The sequence below is a fragment of the Podarcis muralis genome, chromosome 7 (assembly GCF_964188315.1).
Source record: "Podarcis muralis chromosome 7, rPodMur119.hap1.1, whole genome shotgun sequence".
NCBI lineage: Eukaryota > Metazoa > Chordata > Lepidosauria > Squamata > Lacertidae > Podarcis > Podarcis muralis.
Window position 1 is genome coordinate 21,060,898 of NC_135661.1, and position 19,535 is coordinate 21,080,432.

At 47.2% G+C, this 19,535-nt stretch overlaps 1 protein-coding gene across 1 annotated transcript; it reads right to left on the reverse strand.

Moving 5' to 3' along the window:
• Positions 1-14,129: 14,129 nt before the first annotated feature.
• Positions 14,130-19,282, reverse strand: B3GALT6 (beta-1,3-galactosyltransferase 6). Its single transcript, XM_028740826.2, has one exon. The coding sequence runs from the start codon at positions 17,963-17,965 to the stop codon at positions 16,925-16,927; it is 1,041 nt and encodes a 346-aa protein (XP_028596659.1). The 5' UTR covers positions 17,966-19,282; the 3' UTR covers positions 14,130-16,924.
• Positions 19,283-19,535: the final 253 nt, after the last annotated feature.

A 19,535-nucleotide genomic window follows, 5' to 3' on the forward strand; every position in this document is an offset into this window, starting at 1 on the left:
ACCACAGCCACCCCATCAAACCATTCCTGCAATGTCCTTCCTTTCTTGCCGCCCCCCCCCCCCGCCTTCTGCCCTTGCCGCAGATTAATCATGTTATCGCTTCCATTTGCTTAATTCGCCAGGGCCCCCAGCTCCCTCTGCAATAAAGGGATGGCTGTGTGTTTAATTAAAACCAATAATAATTTTCAGATTAATGAATAAAGGGAACTCCCCTGCCTCTCTGGGATGTTGCTGGGGACGGCATTAAAGTTTAATCTCCCTCTGAATTATTGAAAGCCAAATGGAGTGCTGATCTTATAACTGGTATAACTGGGAGTCCCTGCGGAGCTCGAAGATTGCCTCTAGAGCCTAGAAGGGTATAAGATGGTTGCTGGCCACGTTAGAGAGCATGCGGATTGCAGCAATCTTAAGTATATGTATTCACAGGCAAACCTCCATCCGTTTATTCCATGAGGCTTTTGCGATGCATCCAGCTTCAACTGGGCAAGGAAGACTTTCGGATCAGAAGTTCTGTTTTCTCGCTTGTTTTTTAAAATGTGGATAACTTTGCAACTTAGGGCCCCTTTGGAAGGGCCAGGGTATAAATTCAATAAATACATCTCAGTGGACACACTGAAATGAATGGGCATGACCAACTTTCAGTGGGCCTACTCTCAGATCAAACGTAGGATGAGTACACACTAAGCCATTAATTTATGGTCTGTGTGTGTGGTTTGGGAGCTGCACAGTCAGGGGGAAAAACAATGTTGTCCAGGGTTGTAAAGACTGCGGAGAGAATAATTGGGTGCACTCTCCCTACCTTGGATCAAATCTATGCTTCCAGGTGCCATAAGAAAGCTGCAGAGATAGTGCAGGATAGTGCGCACCCCGGAAATGATCTCTTTCAGCTTTTGCCTTCTGGAAGAAGGTACAGGGCTATAAAGACTAGGACTAGCCTCCTGAGAAACAGTTTCTACCCAAATGAGATTTTGGTTTTAAACGCAGTGTAAGGTAGTCTCTGGGACCTGGGTGGCGCTGTGGGTTAAACCACAGAGCCTAGGACTTGCCGATCAGAAGGTCGGCGGTTCGAATCCCTGCGACGGGGTGAGTTCCTGTTGCTCAGTCCCTGCTCCTGCAAACCTAGCACTTCAAAAGCATGTCAAAGTGCAAGTAGATAAATAGGTTGCTCTGGCGGGAAGATAAACGCTGCTCTGGTTCGCCAGAAGTGGCTTAGTCATGCTGGCCACATGACCCGGAAGCTGTACGCCGGCTCCCTTGGCCAATAAAGCAAGATGAGCCCCGCAACCCCAGAGTCGGTAACGACTGGACCTAATGGTCAGAGGTCCCTTTACCTTTTTAAGGTAGTCTCTATGGTAGTATATTGTATTTAATTATGGGGTATCAGAGTTTTTAGGGGGCTATCAAGGCTAGGATACCCGGGATAGCAGGCTTGTTGGTTTCTGAATGTCTGATGTAGATTTTCAATTTCGTTGTTCTGTATGGGACAATGACAATAAAGATTATCGTATTGTATTTCCCCCCCCCCAGTTCTTCTCAAATGGGAATCATGTAGGCTCACCCTCAATATGCTACCTTCAATCTAGATCGATTCTTGATCCTGCCACCCCCAAGTGATGGGTGTAGCTGCTTAATAAGCGTTGGATCATTCTTCCCTTAATTAGGTTATTTGTGCCTTTCCCTCCCTGCATATTGAATCTTAGAAGTGTAGAGTTGGAAGGGTTCTCCAAAGGCCATATAGTCTGACCTCCTGCAATGCATGCCCCAGCTGGATGAAGAGAGGAGTGGCAATTGTGACCCATAACATCCTTGGGCAGGTGTGGGTACCCCCATTCGCCATCTGCCCACAGCTGCTTTCAAATGATTACAGGTGCCACTGCCCACTGCATTGTTCTGGGTCTTCTATCCAAATATCTTCATGAAAAATACCTGTCTCTGTTTAGCCGCAGGAGAAGAAGGGTTCCATCGACTGAGCTCACGTGCTTTTTGCTGTTGGGCAAGGAAAATAATGTCCCTTTGCCTGTTTCTCTATTGGCATTGGCTGCCGGGAAATTAAGACCCAGAATTGTGGTTCACGTCTTTTCCCTCTTTGCTATAACACAAAAATGGTTACTACAGTGGTACCTCGGGTTAAGTACTTAATTCGTTCTGGAGGTCCATTCTTAAGCTGAAACTGTTCTTAACCTGAAGCACCACTTTAGCTAATGGGGCCTCCCGCTGCCGCCGCGCCGTTGGAGCACAATATCTGTTCTCATCCTGAAGCAAAATTCTTAACCTGAGGTACTATTTCTGGGCTAGCAGAGTCTGTAACCTGAAGCGTATGTAACCCAAGGTACCACTGTACTGTCTTTGAACAGGTACGCTCTGGGTTAATGCAGCACATCTCTCTGCAATGAGCTTTTTGTTTTCGAGGGGAGGGGGGTTTCTCAAGAAGCACTTTTCAGGGGCAAAAAATATATATTTATGCAATGGATCAAGATCAGTGGTTCCCAGAGCTTTTGGAACTACCCTCCACTTGGTTCTATAAACTTATCCTCACTGGCCCCTACCCTATAAAAAGCATTATTCAGCATTGCAGCTTGCACGACTCACCAAGGAAGATAAAGAAACAACCAAATTCAAAGCAGGAGCAATGAGTTGCCCAGTTATCCAAAATCTAGTTGAAACTATTTAGTTTAATTCAACAGAATTGGTGAACTTGATCCAGAGAAACCAGCTTTTTGAAGTCATTCACACCTCCAGCGCCTCCTGCCTACCCCTTGTGCCTCCCCCCAGGTAATTCCACCGCCCCCCACCCCAAGGGAGTGGCCCCACCCACTTTGTGAACCACTGATCCAGACTGTGTGAGGACTATGTAGACAAACAACAAGAACGAATATGCCGCCTCCATTGGTTCCAGTGTAAAATGTTGTGTGCAAGCAGCCCAAGTCGGATACAGCCCAGCCAGTTTAGGGAGAGGCTCGGTATGGGCAGCCAGCCAGCCAGGCAGAATGACAGTTTCCTCGTGGGCCCCCGTGCCTGGTGTCTGAAAAAGGAAGGAAGCAATAAGCAGACAAGGCATCGTATCCGAGTTCGGGCTGGCAGTATAAGGGACCGTGCTGCTCATGCATAATTCATGGTGCCTTCTAGCAAAGGCTGGTTTTAAAAAAGAAAACCAAAACGTATGCCAAGCCCAGAAAAAGAGAGATGCGGTGGGGAGATTTGGAAAGCCGACTCCCTTATCCTTCCTTTAACCTTAGTCCTTGAAAAGAAGGGGAGGACGGGCGCGCATGGGGAGAGGGGGGGGAAAGGTTGCAAAGCTACCTCGAGGAGCAGAGGACGCTTTCATCCGTATCCAAATGCAAAGAGGAAATCGTAGGTATTTGCTTTCTTCCCCGCCCACACGCGGGCCGAGCTGTGTCTCCTCAGCCCTGGGGTAACGCGGCTCGCTTGCAAGGGTGTACTTAGTTACTTCTCAGATATTATCCTTGGGCTTTCTGGTGTACGTTACAGTTGCGTCTCTGGGAACCGTGCTTATTCCCCTGATTATGCACTCGGAAAAGGATACGAACGCTCAAATTCAATTAGAGTGGCTAGGTATAACATTGGCCCAGTGGCAAACTTAGTGCGCAAAATGCTTTGCAGTTATTTATGTGTGCGAGCCTCAAGGGTGTAGCCTTAGGGAGGAGCCAGAACAGTGGCTGAGCACACCACCAGTGTGGCGCAGGGGTTAAGAGTGTCGGACTAGGACCTGCGAGACCAGGGTTCGAATCCCCACTCAGCCATGAAACTCACTGGGTGACCATGGGCCAGCCGCTGCCTCTCAGCCCGACCTACCTCACAGGGTTGTTGTGGGGACTGAGAAAAGGGGAGAGTCATGCATGCCACCTTGAGCTCCTTTATAGAAAAGGGTGGGATATAAATGCAACAAACAAGCACATAGCTTTGCATGCAGAATACCCCATGTTCAGCCTCCAAGACCTCCATGTAGCTGATGCACAATCTAGGTCCGTTGCATGTTTTTTGCCCCTGAAAAGCGCTTATTGGAAAGCTAGTTTCATTTTGAAAATAAAAGCTCATTGCAGATGGGATTCTTAATTACGCAACTTGGGTGGCTTTAAAGAGAGGATTAGACCAGGGTTTCCCAAGCCTGGGTCTCCAGCTGTTGTTGGACTACAACTCCTATCATTCCTGGCTAGCAGGACCTGTGGACAGGGATGATGGGAATTGTAGTCCAAAAACATTAGACGACCCCAAGCACTCACACTCTAGCCCTGCTTGTGGGCTTCCCAGAGGCATCTGATTGGCCACCATGAAAGCAGGGTAATAATAATAATAATAATAATAATAATAATAATAATAATAATAATTTTTATTTATACCCTGCCCTCCCCAGCCAAGGCCAGGCTCAGGGCAGCTAACAAGCAATAATAAAAACAAGTTGAATGAAAACAACTTAAAAACAAGATTAAAATACAGCACTGAAACATTAAAACATTAAAATGCAGCCTCATCACAGGAGGAGAGAGGAAAAATACAGACCTAGATGGCCTTTTGGCTTGATCCAGCAAGGCTCTTCTTAGGATATGCTCAGTTACTGCCAGCAGGCAATATTTGGCTAAGCTGGACCAGTGGCAGCATCATTTGCCAAGCAGGTAAGAAAGAGGAAGAACAAGGTGTCACTATGACTAGGCGAACTCCACAGCCAAAGGAAGGCTGGGACCGGGAACCTTTGATTCTGTGTGTGCAGTGACCCCACGTGGTGAGCTTTCAGAATTGCAGCTTGGAGCATCTTCCTGGGCGGCGAAGTATTCACAGTCTCTGCGCCAGCCTCGTCAAGCTAGGTTGGCCAATGTGCTATCAAAAGCTTCCTGTTTGTGCTCGAATGGTGCTTGCCTGAGGCATCGGCTTGGCCAGTGTGAGAAGAGGATGCTGGACAAGACTGGCCTTTGGGCCTGTTGCAACAAGTAGGCTCAACAGCTGCCCATGGAGGCGCAGGTCAATTCTGGGTCCAGGGCACCAGCTCCATCTGTGACCCCCCACCTATCTGCGCACTGTCTCACCAGAGTGGTACATGCTCTGGTTATCTCCCGCTTGGAATACTGCAATGCGCTCTATGTGGGGCTACCTTTGAAGGTCTCTCAGAAACAACAACTAATCCAGAATGTGGCTGCTGGACTGGTGACTGGGAGTGGCCGCCGAGACCATATAACCTCGGTCCTGAAAGTCCTACGTTGGCTCCCAGTACATTTCCGAGCACAATTCAGAGTGTTGGTGCTGACCTTTAAAGCCCTCAATGGCCTCGGCCCAGTAGACCTGAAGGAGTGTCTCCACCCCCATCTTTCAGCTCGGACACTGAGGTCCAGCTCTGAGGGCCTTCTGGTGGTTCCCTCACTGCAAGACATGAAGCTACAGGGAACCAGGCAGAGGGCCTTCTCGGTAGTGGCACCTGTCCTGTGGAACGTCCTCCCATCAGAAGTCAAGGAGATAAAGAACCACACAATGTATAGAAGACATCTGAAGGCACCCCCGTATCGGGAAGTTTTTTTGTACGTTTGGTGTTTTATTATGATTTTGTAAGTGTTGTAGGCGGGATGCGGGTGGCCCTGTGAGTTAAACCACAGAGCCTAGGACTTGCCGATCAGAAGGTCGGCGGTTTGAATCCCCGTGACGGAGTGAGCTCCTGTTGCTCGGTCCCTGCTCCTGCCAACCTAGCAGTTCGAAAGCACGTCAAAGTGCAAGTAGATAAATAGGTACCGCTCTGGCAGGAAGGTAAACGGCGTTTCTGTGCGCTGCTCTGGTTCGCCAGAAGCAGCTTAGTCATGACCCAGAAGCTGTACGCCGGCTCCCTCGGCCAATAAAGCGAGATGAGCACCGCAACCCCAGAGTCGGTCACGACTGGACCTAATGGTCAGGGGGTCCCTTTACCTTTACCTATGTGTTGTAGGCAGCCCAGCTGGATGGGCAGCTTATAAATAATAAAGTTGTTGCTGTTGTTATTGTTGCTGCATTCCATCTTATAAATGCCCGCTATCAGAGAGCCTGCTGTTGCATGAACTGAAATACAAATACAATGAAGCAGCTCATTTCTTACAATGGATCACACAGACAACCCCCAGAATTCATTCCCACAAGATGTGGGGCAATAGCCGCCAACTTTACATTTCTACGATTGTCCCTTCCAGTTCTGCGATTCCAGCAGTTTACGCAGGTACATTGCACTGGGGTGGGGGTGGCAATTATAGCCTTTGTGATGAGTGAATGGGAAGCGGAAGGGTTCTGCTAAAAGCTCATGCATCTTTTTCCCCCTTATGCAAGCAGAAAGCAGGTTACATCCAATCCCCAGATAGTGAAGTGCTTCTGAATTATTAATTCACCCTTTGGAGGGGGTTCTGTCTCTCTCCCCCCTCTCCCAACCCTGGGCTCCTATTTATTACACCGTGATTTGCCTCCCACACTTCAGCAAATCATTCCATTGTTTTAAACGCTTAATGCATATGTAGGAATTCACTAAGCATCTGATGCACCTTGCCTAATTGGGTCAGGGCAATTCATAATCGCGTGCCGTTACACCACACTCAAAATCCGACAACACGGCTCTGCACATCTTTGAGCGTTTTGCTTTTAGAGGGCAATTAAGCTTTTTAGAATATAGGTTTCTTGAAAGGCATTAGCCTCCCGAAGACGCTAACGTACACAGCACTTTGTGGACATCCCTGGATGTGAATTAGCTAGGTGATGCTTACAGGAGTATGTAAAATGTACCACTAACTTTATTTCCCCCCCTCAATTTTTTTTTATTGATTTCCCAAAGATTTTTTAAACAAACAAACAAACAAGCAAACATAAATCGCCACCATATTAAATAAAACTTGTTGACATTTTTAAATGACTTCCTCGTGTCCCCCTGGTTGAATTTCAATATATAGCATTTTAACGGTTTTCCAAATCCAGCGTTCATACAAAATTAACTTGGTCACTTAACATCTTTGTTTCTTTCCATTTCAACATTTAACATATTAACTCATCACATTCTATATTTAAATCCTAAGCCTATCCGGTATTTGCAAGCTTTTCCAATTAATTTAACTTAACATATTTCACTAAATAGTCTTTAAATTTCATCCACTCTTCCTGGTACTCCTCCTCCTTCTGGTCACAGACTCTTCCAGTCAAGTCGGCTAGCTCTGAAAAATCCATCATCTTCATCTGCCATTCTTTGACCGTTGGTACTTCTTGTGTTTTCCAATTCTTAGCTAATAAAATTTGAGCAGCAGTTGTGGCATACAAAAATAATTTGACATCTTTCTTGGGCAATTCCAAACCTAAAATGTACCACTAACTTTAATCCGGTTAGATGGCCAGAGAGATGTGGGAAGCCAACGGCACAACTAGATGCCATGGCAAATATGGAGGCTGCGTGTTTGCGCCCCCCAGCCCCCATTTGCACCCAAATTAATATCAGCTATAACTTATCCACATCTAGAGAACTTAGATGGGAAAGAAAATGGGAGCAGAAATTGCTGATCACTTATTCGAACCCTCCTTCAGGAGTGTAGCCAGCTAAGTTTTAATCAGAGTAGACCCACTGAACTGAATGCACCTGAATTAGTTGTGTACATTAATCTCAGTGGGCCTCCTCTGAGTCGTGCCAGCAAGCTGGCTGCTGAGTTTTGTACCAGCTGAAGTTTCTGAACCGTCTTCAGAGGCAGCCCCACATACTGGTACAATGCATTGCAGGAATCTAAAGTAGAGGTTTTTTGATGTTGTTCAAAAAAACTAGGATCATGGCCACTGGTCCCATCACCTCCTGGCAAATAGAAGGGGGGGGAAAATGGAGGCAGTGAGAGATTTTGCTTTCTTGGGCTCCATGATCACTGCAGATGGTGACAGCAGTCACGAAATTAAAAGACGCCTGCTTCTTGGGAGGAAAGCAATGACAAACTTAGACAGCATCTTAAAAAGCAGAGACATCACCTTGCCAACAAAGGTCCGTATAGTTAAAGCTATGGTTTTCCCAGTAGTGATGTATGGAAGTGAGAGCTGGACCATCAAGAAGGCTGATCGCCGAAGAATTGATGCTTTTGAATTATGGTGCTGGAGGAGACTCTTGAGAGTCCCATGGACTGCAAGAAGATCAAACCTCTCCATTCTGAAGGAAATCAGCCCTGAGTGCTCACTGGAAGGACAGATCGTGAAGCTGAGGCTCCAATACTTTGGCCACCTCATGAGAAGAGAAGACTCCCTGGAAAAAACCCTGATGCTGGGAAAGATGGAGGGCACAAGGAGAAGAGGACGACAGAGGACGAGATGGTGGACAGTGTTCTCGAAGCTACCAGCATGAGTTTGACCAAACTGCGGGAAACAGTGGAAGACAGGAGGGCCTGGCGTGCTCTGGTCTATGGCGTCACGAAGAGTCGGACACAACTAAACAACAACAACAAAGTAGAGGTGGCCAAAAGACGGACGACAGAAGTTAGGCTAACCCTGGTCCGGAGAGGGGAGCAGCTGGGCCACCAGCCGAAGCTGATGGAAGGCACTCTGCCCAACCGAGGCCACCTGAGCCTTAAATGACAGCAAAGGATCCAGAAGTACAGGGTCACTCGGTGAGAAATGCAGCCAACAAGTTTAATAAATCACAATAATTCTATTGTAATGGTAACGTAGCTTATTAATTAACGACATAAAATTCCAGCACAGTGGACCGTGAGCCGAATAATGTGATTTTTGCCAAACTGCAGCAGGTGATGAACACAGATCAGAACAGAAATTGGTGCCTTCTTACATCCCTGTCCCACCGTTACTCATTGGGTTATGCTCTCTTCTCTGAGATCTCACGAAGAGCTTTGAGTTCCTGTCGTCTGCAACAGCACACCAGACTCTCCCCAGGACTGGACGCCTAGAGTTTCACAGGTCAAACTGTGTGCCATGTAGATAACTCTTCTTGTGCATGTTTTTAAAAGCTCCGGCATCATTTGATCTGCTAAGATGCTCCAGGAGTTGCACGCCAGCCTCCCGAAGGCTACCTTTGAAGCGACTCGGCTGGCATCAGAGATTTAGTAAAACGATCCGTTGCGCTTGGAACGTGGGAAGCATAGATCCTCTGACAAAAATAAAGGATTAGAGAACACGATTAGAGAACGTGAGTCGAACATTAACGCTTGGGTGCGTGGAAGAGTCGGCAAAGGCAACAGAAGGCAAGTCCCATGGTCTCCAGAGATTGGCAGACATGTTTATTAGATAGTGCCATCCCATATCTGTTAAGATCTTGGGGAACTATGATACACCCTGTATCGTTTGTTCCAAGGTGTGTACCATGAAAAAGAAGAAGTGTGTTTGCTTATGGGCGTCTCCTAGCCCACTGGGATTAGGACCCCATAGTGATTCATGGACCTGATCCAAGGTGGGTCACAACAGGAGCACTACCACCATGCAAATGTATGCTAAAAGATTAAGAAATGAGTCCCCAAGCAAATGTTTGGATTAAAAACAGATCCTGGGCCAAAATGGCCGAAGACTACCGCCCTAGCCTGTAATGGCCTGACTGACACTGGTAGACTGCGAAGGTGGACAGGAAGATCTCTGCAGAGGGTCAGCCTCAATGCTCACTTCAATAATATCTGAAAGGCAAGGGAAGAATCCAGTCAACAATATGTGCCGTCTCTGCAACTATGTAGAACAGGTGTGGGGAACCTTTGGCTCTCCAGAAGTTGCTGAACTACAACTCCCATCAGCCCCAGCAAAGCATGGCCAATGACCAGGGATGATGGGAGTTGCAGTTGATCAACATCTGGAGGGTCAAAGTTTCCTTATGCCTGATGTATGAGCTTGAAGCAGTCTCTCATGTGCTCTTCTACTGAGTTTCCTCCCACAATAGGTTAAGAGAATGCACACTAACAAGGCAAATTCCTGGCTGATCCTTAAGAAACCCCTTTGAGTCTCTTCCTTGAGGGGGTCTACTGAACGCCAAACAGGTGGCAATATATCTGAAGGTTGTAATAACTCTCAGGCTGTTTATGATCACGAGTCCCTAACTTGTCACCTTAATTAATAGTCGGCTTTGCCAAAGCTGTGACTTTCTATTATTTTCTATTTCATACTTTTGTTTAACTTCAGGAAACATCTGGTTGACTGACAAAGGAACAAAATCTTGCAGACAAGCAGCCCAGGTAAGTGTCAGATAACTAGAAAGGAAATGAAAACCTGCCTCGGTTTCTCCACTGCACCACTTCTTCGCTCTATATAATCTGGCCTAAGTAGTTACACTCTTGTTCCTAGTTCAGCTTGTGGAGGTTAGCTATTTAGAGTCTTATTCTCCATTAAATTGTCTAATAGTATTTCAAAGACCCTGATGTTGGGAAAGATTGAGGGCACAAGAAGAAGGGGACGACAGAGGACGAGATGGACAGTGTTCTCGAAGCTACAAACATGAGTCTGACCAAACTCCGGGAGGCAGTGGAAGACAGGAGTGCCTGGTGTGCTCTGGTCCATGGGTCACGAAGAGTCAGACACGACTAAACGACTAAACAACAACAATTTCAAAGACACCCAAGTTGGTGGCCATCACTACCAGGTGTCATAGCTCAGTGGTAGAGTATCCATCTGCATGCAGAACGTCCCAGGTTCAGTTCCCAGGTAGGGCTAGGAATGTACCCAGTTTGTAATCCTAGAGTGCTGCTGCCAGCCAGTGTAGACAACACTAACCTGGATAGACCTGGGGTCTGACTCAGTATAAGGCAGCTTCCTATGTTGCATGGGGCGAATTCCATGGTTTAACTCTGCACTTGACCCTTATTTTGTCCATCCTGAATCTTCCAACATTCAGCTTCTGCATATCTGAAGGTCAACTGACCAATTAATAACCATATTCGATTGACTTTTTTTTTTTACTGCGCTCACAATTCAGACTGCTTTTTTATGAAACGAAAGGGTATGTGGTTCTTTTTTCCTTGCTTTCCCAGCCTAGCAAAATTAAGCTGCTCACAGCTTTCATAATGTCACCCATTTCATCCCGATGTTGTAACCAAGCAGGAAATAAACAACTCTTGATTTCCCATCTGGCGAGCTCAGCGCTGTAAACTAGCAAGGGAGTTTGATAGATTTCAACACACACACACACACACAGCGCAGAACATCACATCGCCGATTTCTTCCAAGGAACCCTGTCCATCTTTGCAAGGTCCTAGCTTTCAGGAAAAGAACTGTTAAGTGGCTTCTGTGGTCACTCTCACCAATTACAAGATAATGGTGAATAAAATCCAGACCGGTCTTCTCATAGCATGCTTAGCAATGTCCAGAAGCAAAAGTGAAAAATATGACGATTCAACGAGGTTTTGTCATGTTTGAACAGGAGAGGCAAACAAAAACATTTGCCCATCCTGCACTGAGCAGAATAAACCATGAAGGCTGCCTGTCCCTGGACTAGTGACCATGTTTCTCACCTTAAAAGGAAGGAGGAGGGTTCCATTTTTTACCCAAAACTTACAAAATTCCTTCCCGGCTGCTTGGCACCGAGTCTTATTTCTTAAAACACCAAGCTAAAACAGTCACCATTTTCCAAGGCTGTTATTGCTGTTCTCATTCTAAATTGGATTTCATATTTTTGACATCTCGTTGCTGAGAATTGTTGCAAGCCGTGGCATAGCAGAGAGCGAGGCAAGAGAGTATTTTTCAAGAGTAGGAAAGTAGTATCACCTGCTAGAATGCCAGGGTTCTCTCCTTGCTCTAGCAAGTGAATGTGGGGACAAGGAGGCCTTCGTGTTTTACCATGAATGACCAATAACAGCCTGCTGGATCAGGCCAATGGTCCATGAAATCCAAAGTCCTGTTCTCACAATGGCCAGCCAGAAGCCTGTGAGAAATCCACAGCCAGGATTCAAGCATAAGAGCACTCTCGCCTTCTGTGGAACCCCAGCAACTGGTATTCTTCCAACCGAGCAGGCAGAGCATACCCACCATGGTTAGTAGCCTTCAATAGGCTCATCCTCCATGAATTTCTCTAATCCTCTTTTAAAGCCATCCAAGTTGGTAGTCATCACTACCTCTTGTGGGAGTGAGTTCCACAGGCCAACAATGCACTGCATAAAGAAGACCTTTATCTATCCTGAACCATCCAACGTTCAGCTTCTGAACACAGCCCTTTGGGCATCTCTATGTGGCTCCTGAAACTCTTTCCAGGCCACAACTCCTCTCCCCAGGGTAAAGGTAAAGGGACCCCTGAACATTAGGTCCAGTCGTGGCCAACTCTGGGGTTGCGGTGCTCATCTCGCTTTATTGGCCGAGGGAGCCGGCGTACAGCTTCCGGGTCATGTGGCCAGCATGACTAAGCCGCTTCTGGCGAACCAGAGCAGCGCACCGAAACGCCATTTACCTTCCCGCTGGAGTGGTACCTATTTATCTACTTGCACTTTGAGGTGCTTTTGAACTGCTAGGTTGGCAGGAGCAGAGACCAAGCAACGGGAACTCATCCCGTCGCGGGGATTTGAACTGCCAACCTTCTGATCGGCAAGCCCTAGGCTCTGTGGTTTAACCCACAGTGCCACCCGCGTCCCTTGCTCCCCAGGGTACTTACCTCACTATTTCACGTTTCACCCTCAAGATGCTTTTGCCTGGCTGTAATGCGTCTTTGAGGATGTTTTCATCAAAGGCTTTCCCCAAGTTCACTTATGGAATATTAACTGCACATCAGCCAAAATTCGTCCCGTCCCCCCCCCCCCCCGAATTTGTGGAGATGGTTTTTATTGCTTGTTGAAATGGTTCTTGTTTCTTAAGCTTGCCCTTTGGAGTTTTATGCTATTGTGCACCATTTCAGTGGCTTTGTGCTATGAAATGCTGTATATAGTAGTCTGTGAAATAAATCTCTGATAATGCCTCTCTTGCCTGCATGGAGGTTAGAGGAGGAAACCAGCCCATTGTACGAAGATAAAATTCACATCAATGGCTCCGCCCACTTTTTCTCTGGCCCCACCCACTCCTGGAATGTGGCCCTCAGAAAGTTACCCTGAAGTGAATGCGGCCCTCGGGTTTAAAAACATCCCCCACCCCTGGGATAGTGGAAGTCAGGGAATGAGAACAGCTTGCTATTCTATTACTGTCAACTGATCCTACTAAATTGGGTATTATGCTATTTACTAATGCTCTTTGCTTTGTGGTGTGTGTGTGTGTGTGTGTTTAATGAAGCAGCCAGCTGCCTGCATATTTGGGACTCTTTGGGAGCTATGGAGCTGTCATGATGGGCTCCCGCTTTTCCAAATTTTCCAGTACACTATCTTGCTCTTTCAAATTGTTTTTACATATGCAATTAACTGTTTCGGTGTATGTATTGGTTTTAAATTGCTTTTGCACATACAGTGGTACCTCGGGTTAAGTACTTAATTCGTTCCGGAGGTCCGTTCTTAACCTGAAACTGTTCTTAACCTGAAGCACCACTTTAGCTAATGGGGCCTCCTGCTGCTGTCGCGCTGCCGGAGCACGATTTCTGTTCTCACCCTGAAGCAAAATTATTAACCTGAAGCACTATTTCTGGGTTAGCGGAGTCTGTAACCTGAAGCGTATGTAACCCAAGGTACCACTGTACAACTGCTTTTACATATGTAATTCTTGAAGGTATGCTCCCCCCCCCCCCCTTCTGTTGTGAAACCACTCTGAGGTTCTTCAAAGGAAGCAACTCACAAATGACCAATATTAACCATTCCTCGCAAGAATTGGTTTCCAGACCCTCTCTGGAAGTTCATCGATGCCCATCTTAAAATGTGGTACTCAGAACCAGGCACTGTACTTGACGGAATATTCGCAATGCATAAATGTTTAATGTAGCAGAAAGTAACCTATTAAAAAAGACTCTGGTGTCCCTGTAGCGCTGTAATAAATTAGCACATTAAAACGGCTTAGGTGGTCATTAAAAAAATAAAATAAAATAAAACAGGCTAAAACATCCCTACCCTAGCTTAGTCCCATTGCTTTACGTCGACATGCCTATATACACGACAGAACACAGGCCCTAATCCTTCAAACGCAGGTAGCTGACAACCACACAGCTTTCTATAAAAAGCCTCAGAGCCATCAGCAGTGCTCCTGTTCGCTTTCCACTGTCACATTTCATTTGGCAATTTTCCATTTCTTCTGAAGCTTAAAATCCAATCACTGCAGGGGAGTTATGGAAAAGGGGAAAGAGGACTCTTTTCTTTATTAAAAAAAAAATGGAAACGAGAACACACAAACGTTTTTCAGAAGCATTGCTATTTCAACTAAAAGGAGTGATTGGTACATCGTTCTTACAAGCTCCCGAGACACATGCAAGAAAGGGCTTGGGATTAAAAGTCCCAGGAGAGTTTAAATAATAAGCTGTACGGCAGGAAAAAGGCATTTCAATAATAGTTACACGAGCGCCGACACGCTCCTTTTAAATAATTTAAAATTACCGTTGACACGCGGCTGTTTCCGAGCCTCTGTAACTATACACAGAACATTTACAATATTTATAAATAAATTATCACCATTGTAAACACATAATATTACGTACAATATACCAACTTCCCTCTGAGTAAAGAAGACAAATATTCCTAACTTTTCCTGAAGTCAGCATCAGAAGAGAAAACCTGCGTGCCTGGCGAGACACAGAACAGAGTCTGGCAGCCATGTATGTTGGACCACCAGGAATTCAATAATAACATGTTTTTGCACCTTTCCAGAACAGGAAAAAACCAAGGCAGGAAGCAATTTCAAGGCCGCTGGGCGTGGTTCAGCTCAGTTCACATAGGTCAGACTTCAGAACAAGGTTGGGTCATATAGTTTTCTTCTTTGAAGATCAACACCAGGGCTGGGGAACCTGCGGCCCTCCAGCAGTTGTTGAACTCCCAACTCCCATCAGCCCTAGCCAATATAGCCAATGGTCAGGGATGATGCTGGATACAGCCCATCAACATTTGGAGGGTCACAGATTTCCCAGGCCTGATCTAAGCATCCTGGACGACATCTCTGTCTGGAGAGTCTACAAAGGATGGATAACTCAGATTTTTCCCTTATTAGTACTTTCAAGACTCCTCGGGGAAATGTATAGGAAATGTAGGGTTTAGATTATGGAAAAGGAGTGGATGAGAGAACTCCATCTCCACACTGCTCCTTACTCTCTTGTTTGACACACCTCCGAAGCTTTCACAACCCATTCTCTCCACCTCTGAGTCTCATGTTGTGCAAAGAATCCCCGAAAGCAAGGCAATTAAATATGTTTACTGCAAGGTTTTTTTCTGGCTCTAAATTTACCTATTTGTTTTTTTAGCACAGGAGTCTTACTGCTTTGGGAATAAACTACAGAGAGCACTCAGCCCCACAAAAGGGAGAACTCGATGGCTGTCCTAGTGACATCCCAGAAAATTACTCAGGAATAATTGATTGGAGGGTTAAGACCCACTCAAGGAACTAACCCACTGGTAGACCCCGAGAAAGCTGGTCTAAGGGAAAGAAGCATACCAGTTGAAAACCCCAACTTTCTTTACAGTTCTCAACCCCTTAACTCTGGAGCAGTTCATTGCCTAGGCAAAGAGGGATTGGTTCAAGGATGGTATCTGTACAAAGCCAAGTCACCCCACTGTATGCTAATTGGCACACAGTTGCATATTCTGTGAGAAGGGACACACACCATTTCTTGACAAATAATATAATTGAGACGGACAATAATTGCAATAGGCTGTATTCATCATACTCAAAGTAGACCCAATGAATATGACTAACGTAGGTAAAAAAAATTAATGTGTCTACTCTGTGCAGGACTATTGTTGGCTACAATACAATGGGTTGTATCCAACTGAATCCTACTCAGAGCTGACCCATTGAAATAAAGGGGCCTAAGCTTATCATATTGGTTAATTCTGATGGGTCTACTTTAGGTAGAACTAATGTTGGATACAACTCAACAATTCTAGAAGCATTTAATTCCAGAAACTAACAACACTACATTGGGAGCAACTGTTGCATGATTTTCAATCAAGACCAGGCTGTCATTGTGGATTCCTTCTAATAATCTATTCTTCCAAATATAGCTAAAGAGTTGCATCAAATGTTCCTTCTCAAAGGAATGGTCCATTGAAAATATTGGACACGAGTAACTTGGCACATTATTTTCAATGGGTCTATCGTTGAGTATAACTTAGTTGGATACAAGTTGGAGAACACCCACTGAAATTACTGAACCAGGTTAATTAACTTCACTGAGTCTACTCTGAGTAGGATTAATGATTTTCAAAGGTTTCTCCCACTCTTGAGGTACCTGACATAGAAAGGGGTCTGAGGGATTTCTCTCCAGGGATAGAAGTTATACAAGCCACCCACTTATAATAAAAATGTTTAAAGGTCAGAACATTTCCTGCTAGAATGGACATCTCCTACCTCTAATACACCATAGCCAGTGCAAAGGCTTGCCAATGACAAAAGCAGCCCCTTCTGTTTAGAAACAGCATTATGGAGCACACTAGTAATCTCTTCCACTGGTGCTGGGGACCAAGTTACCCTTCTGTTATTATTTCACTTTAAACTTGTCAGAATCCTTGGCCAACATCCACTTATCCTTTCAAAGAAAGGAAACAAACCACAGCTCTGTGTCGAACACTTAGTACCGTAGCTTAAAGAGCCTTTAAAATCCTTCATTTCTTTGTCCCACAGTACATAAAAATTGTTCCTTTTGCCAATTCCTGCCTTTCAGGTACTATTTTTCTAGACCCCAGTTTGTTCCATGCTCTTCCCCTATATCCTTCATATGCCACACTGGCAAGGGTGATGCAATATGGCCTGACATACTGTGGAAAATCTTGGAATAATTTAAAAGTTCCGGCCGGAGGAGGAATGATTTCAATGTGACACACATCCATCATCACCAATTTCCTCCCGCCTGGTTGTGTTCCCTTCCCCTCTTATTTGCACAGTTGCCAAGGTATACTGTCTTTCCCCACAGTTTTCAAGGTATACCATCTTTCCTCTGGCAGCACTGTGAAGGAGGCACACTCCAGTCATACGTGTATGACAGTCGGAGTTTAATCTCTTCTTTACAGAGCTTCCCTTCTTTGGCTAGAGTCTGATGCTTCTCCAACATGTCCTCAATGCTCTGTTTATGAGTCACAATGTATTTATTGTTGCAGCCCCGCGATTTATACTCCGTGTCGAAACGAGAGTCGTGAACCCTCTTCACATCCACCGGAGCAAGCCAGGCACCCAGGGATACGTCTTCAGCTTGCCATATGTTGAGATAGTCTTGCGTGAGGCGCAAGTAGTGCACCAGGTCGGCTGAAACCACATAGCCCCCGCCCAGAGCATAGGGCAGGTAGTAGTCACAAAGGAGCCAGGCATTCTCTTTCCATTTCCCACCAGATTTCACACGGGCGCGCCCAGAGAAGAAGCCCCAGTAGAGGCGGCGTGGCTCCTTGGCCCTCAGCTCCTCCACCAGGACATCCAAGCGCACAAATGTGTCGTCATCAGCTTTGAGGACGAAGCGGAAGTCCAGGTGCTGGTCGAGCCACACAAACATAGCCAGGACCTTGGCGGTCAAGTTCTCGTAGGAGTCTCGGAGGTCAGGGAGGAGCAGAAGATCCTGATGGCGGCTCTGCTCCAGCTCCAAGGTGTGGAGTTCCTCCCCGGTCAGGCCTCCGGTGCCCACCACAAAACGGAACCAGACGTCTCCGGTGGGGACCCGGCCGGCCACCGAGAGCCACGTGCTGCGGATGATGCTCCGTCGCTCTGTGTATTTGGGGCCGCTGGCCACCAACACTGCCAGGAAGGCGCTCTCCTCGGGAGGAGGAGGTGGGGCGGCGGCTGGAGGGTGAGGCCCACTCACACCCCCGGTCCGGGCGGGAGACTGTTGCTGAGGCAGCCCCCAGCCGTGGGAGGGCTTGAGGCCTTCTGAGGTGCACTTGGCCAAGTAGAGGAGCACCACGCCAAAGAGAGACAGGCCGCCGAGTCCCAGAGCCGTCTTGTGGCGGCACAGCAGGCGGAGGAGCTTCATGGCAGCAGGAAGAAACGTGGTGGCAGCCAAGGGGCGGGGCAAACACCACTTCCCCTGGGGCAGCTTCCTCAGCCCCGCCCTCTTTCAGGAGGTGGTCCAATGAAAGGGCTTCTCCTTTTAAGGGGCGGCTCCAAAGACTTCTAAGGCAAATAGCCCCCCACAATGACCCTAATGGCTCCTCCCTCTTTGGTGGCGATAGTCCTGGCTCCTCCCTCCCTCTGGGATTGGTGGTCCCAACGCTCTGGCTCCACCCCTTTAGGGGCTGCAGTGACGTCTCCTCCAGCCTTCTAAGGGGCGGGAAGCGGCACTAGCTCCGCCCACACATTCGCCTCGGGACAGCAAGGCCTCGAGGGTTGGGGATCAGCCCCGCCCCTTTCTCCTCAGGCGTGAGGCCGCGGGCGGGGGCTGGGGTCCCCGCTCTCTCTCCTCAGAATTTTTGGCGGGAACAGCCCTGCCGGCTACGGGTGGCGGGTTGGGACAAACGGCCGCCGCCACCACCTCGGAACGTTTCCGAACGCGCCGCTGGGTCCTCCCTCAGCTGCCTCAAGCGCGGGGTTCATTGTCTTCTGTCAGATTTTCAATTCCTCTCCCGCCCCCCCGCCCCGTTTCTCCTCTTCTCGCGCGCGTTCCCTAAATAGAGATATGTGAAGGGAGCGCGCGCGCGCGATGGTTTTCGGAGCGGTACTTATCCTTTTCTGCAGCTCCGTCTTCTCCTGAGGCGGCGAGAAAATGCGAATGAATAGAAATGTATGGGGGAGGGGGAGGAGGAGGGGGCCGAACAAAGTGGAGTCATGTGACTTTCCGTCTTCGCATCACCCCCTCACGCCATGTCTTGTCAGGGCTGGGGAGGCGGAAGACGGCGGCGCCATTTTTGAGGGCATTTCATGCCCTGCCGTCCCTCCCTGCGAGCTAATAGTGCGTATTTGCCACCTTGTGTCCGGGCACTTGAGGCTGTGGCTGTTACCATCTTAGCTAAGGGCACCGCTGTGTCCTTATCTGGCCGTGAGTATCGGTCATCTTGTGTTAGGGCAATGGAAGCCGCGGCTGCTCGCCATCTTGACTAAGGGCGTTTCCCTCGGGTGTTCTTTTTTCCTGTGCGAGTTTTTATCTGCCATCTTGCCATAGGGCAGCTGAAGCCGAAGCGGTTGCCCTCTTAAACTTGGGGGAAAGGCCCTGTCAGCCTTTCGTTTTTGGTACACAGACACCTATCCCACCTAAACAAGTTGCCATTTAGTGAAATTCAGTGAAACCGCACAGGGAATAAAAATGCAGCAGCCCCCACGGTCCAAAACAAAAATGGCTACGTAAGACTCACGTGCCCGAAGCAAGCATGTCTTCTCTCTCTTTTTTTTTAAATAAAGGTCCTTATATATATAAATATAGCTTCCAAACAAGGTGCCTGTTTTGCTGTTGCAGTAGTATTTAACAAGAGGTAGAGTTGAATAGGCACTATTTTATTTCAGATTTTATGACGGCGAGTCGAAAAGAGACAGGCCAGCCGCTTCCCGCCGCGACTAATTAGTCTTTATACAACTGGAGAGAGAGGTCCTCGCGTTGAGTTCGGGCAGCC

Coding starts and splice junctions, on each gene's coding strand:
- B3GALT6 (XM_028740826.2), bottom strand. CDS start 17,965: ATGAAGCTCCTCCGCCTGCTGTGCCGCCACAAGACGGCTCTGGGACTC.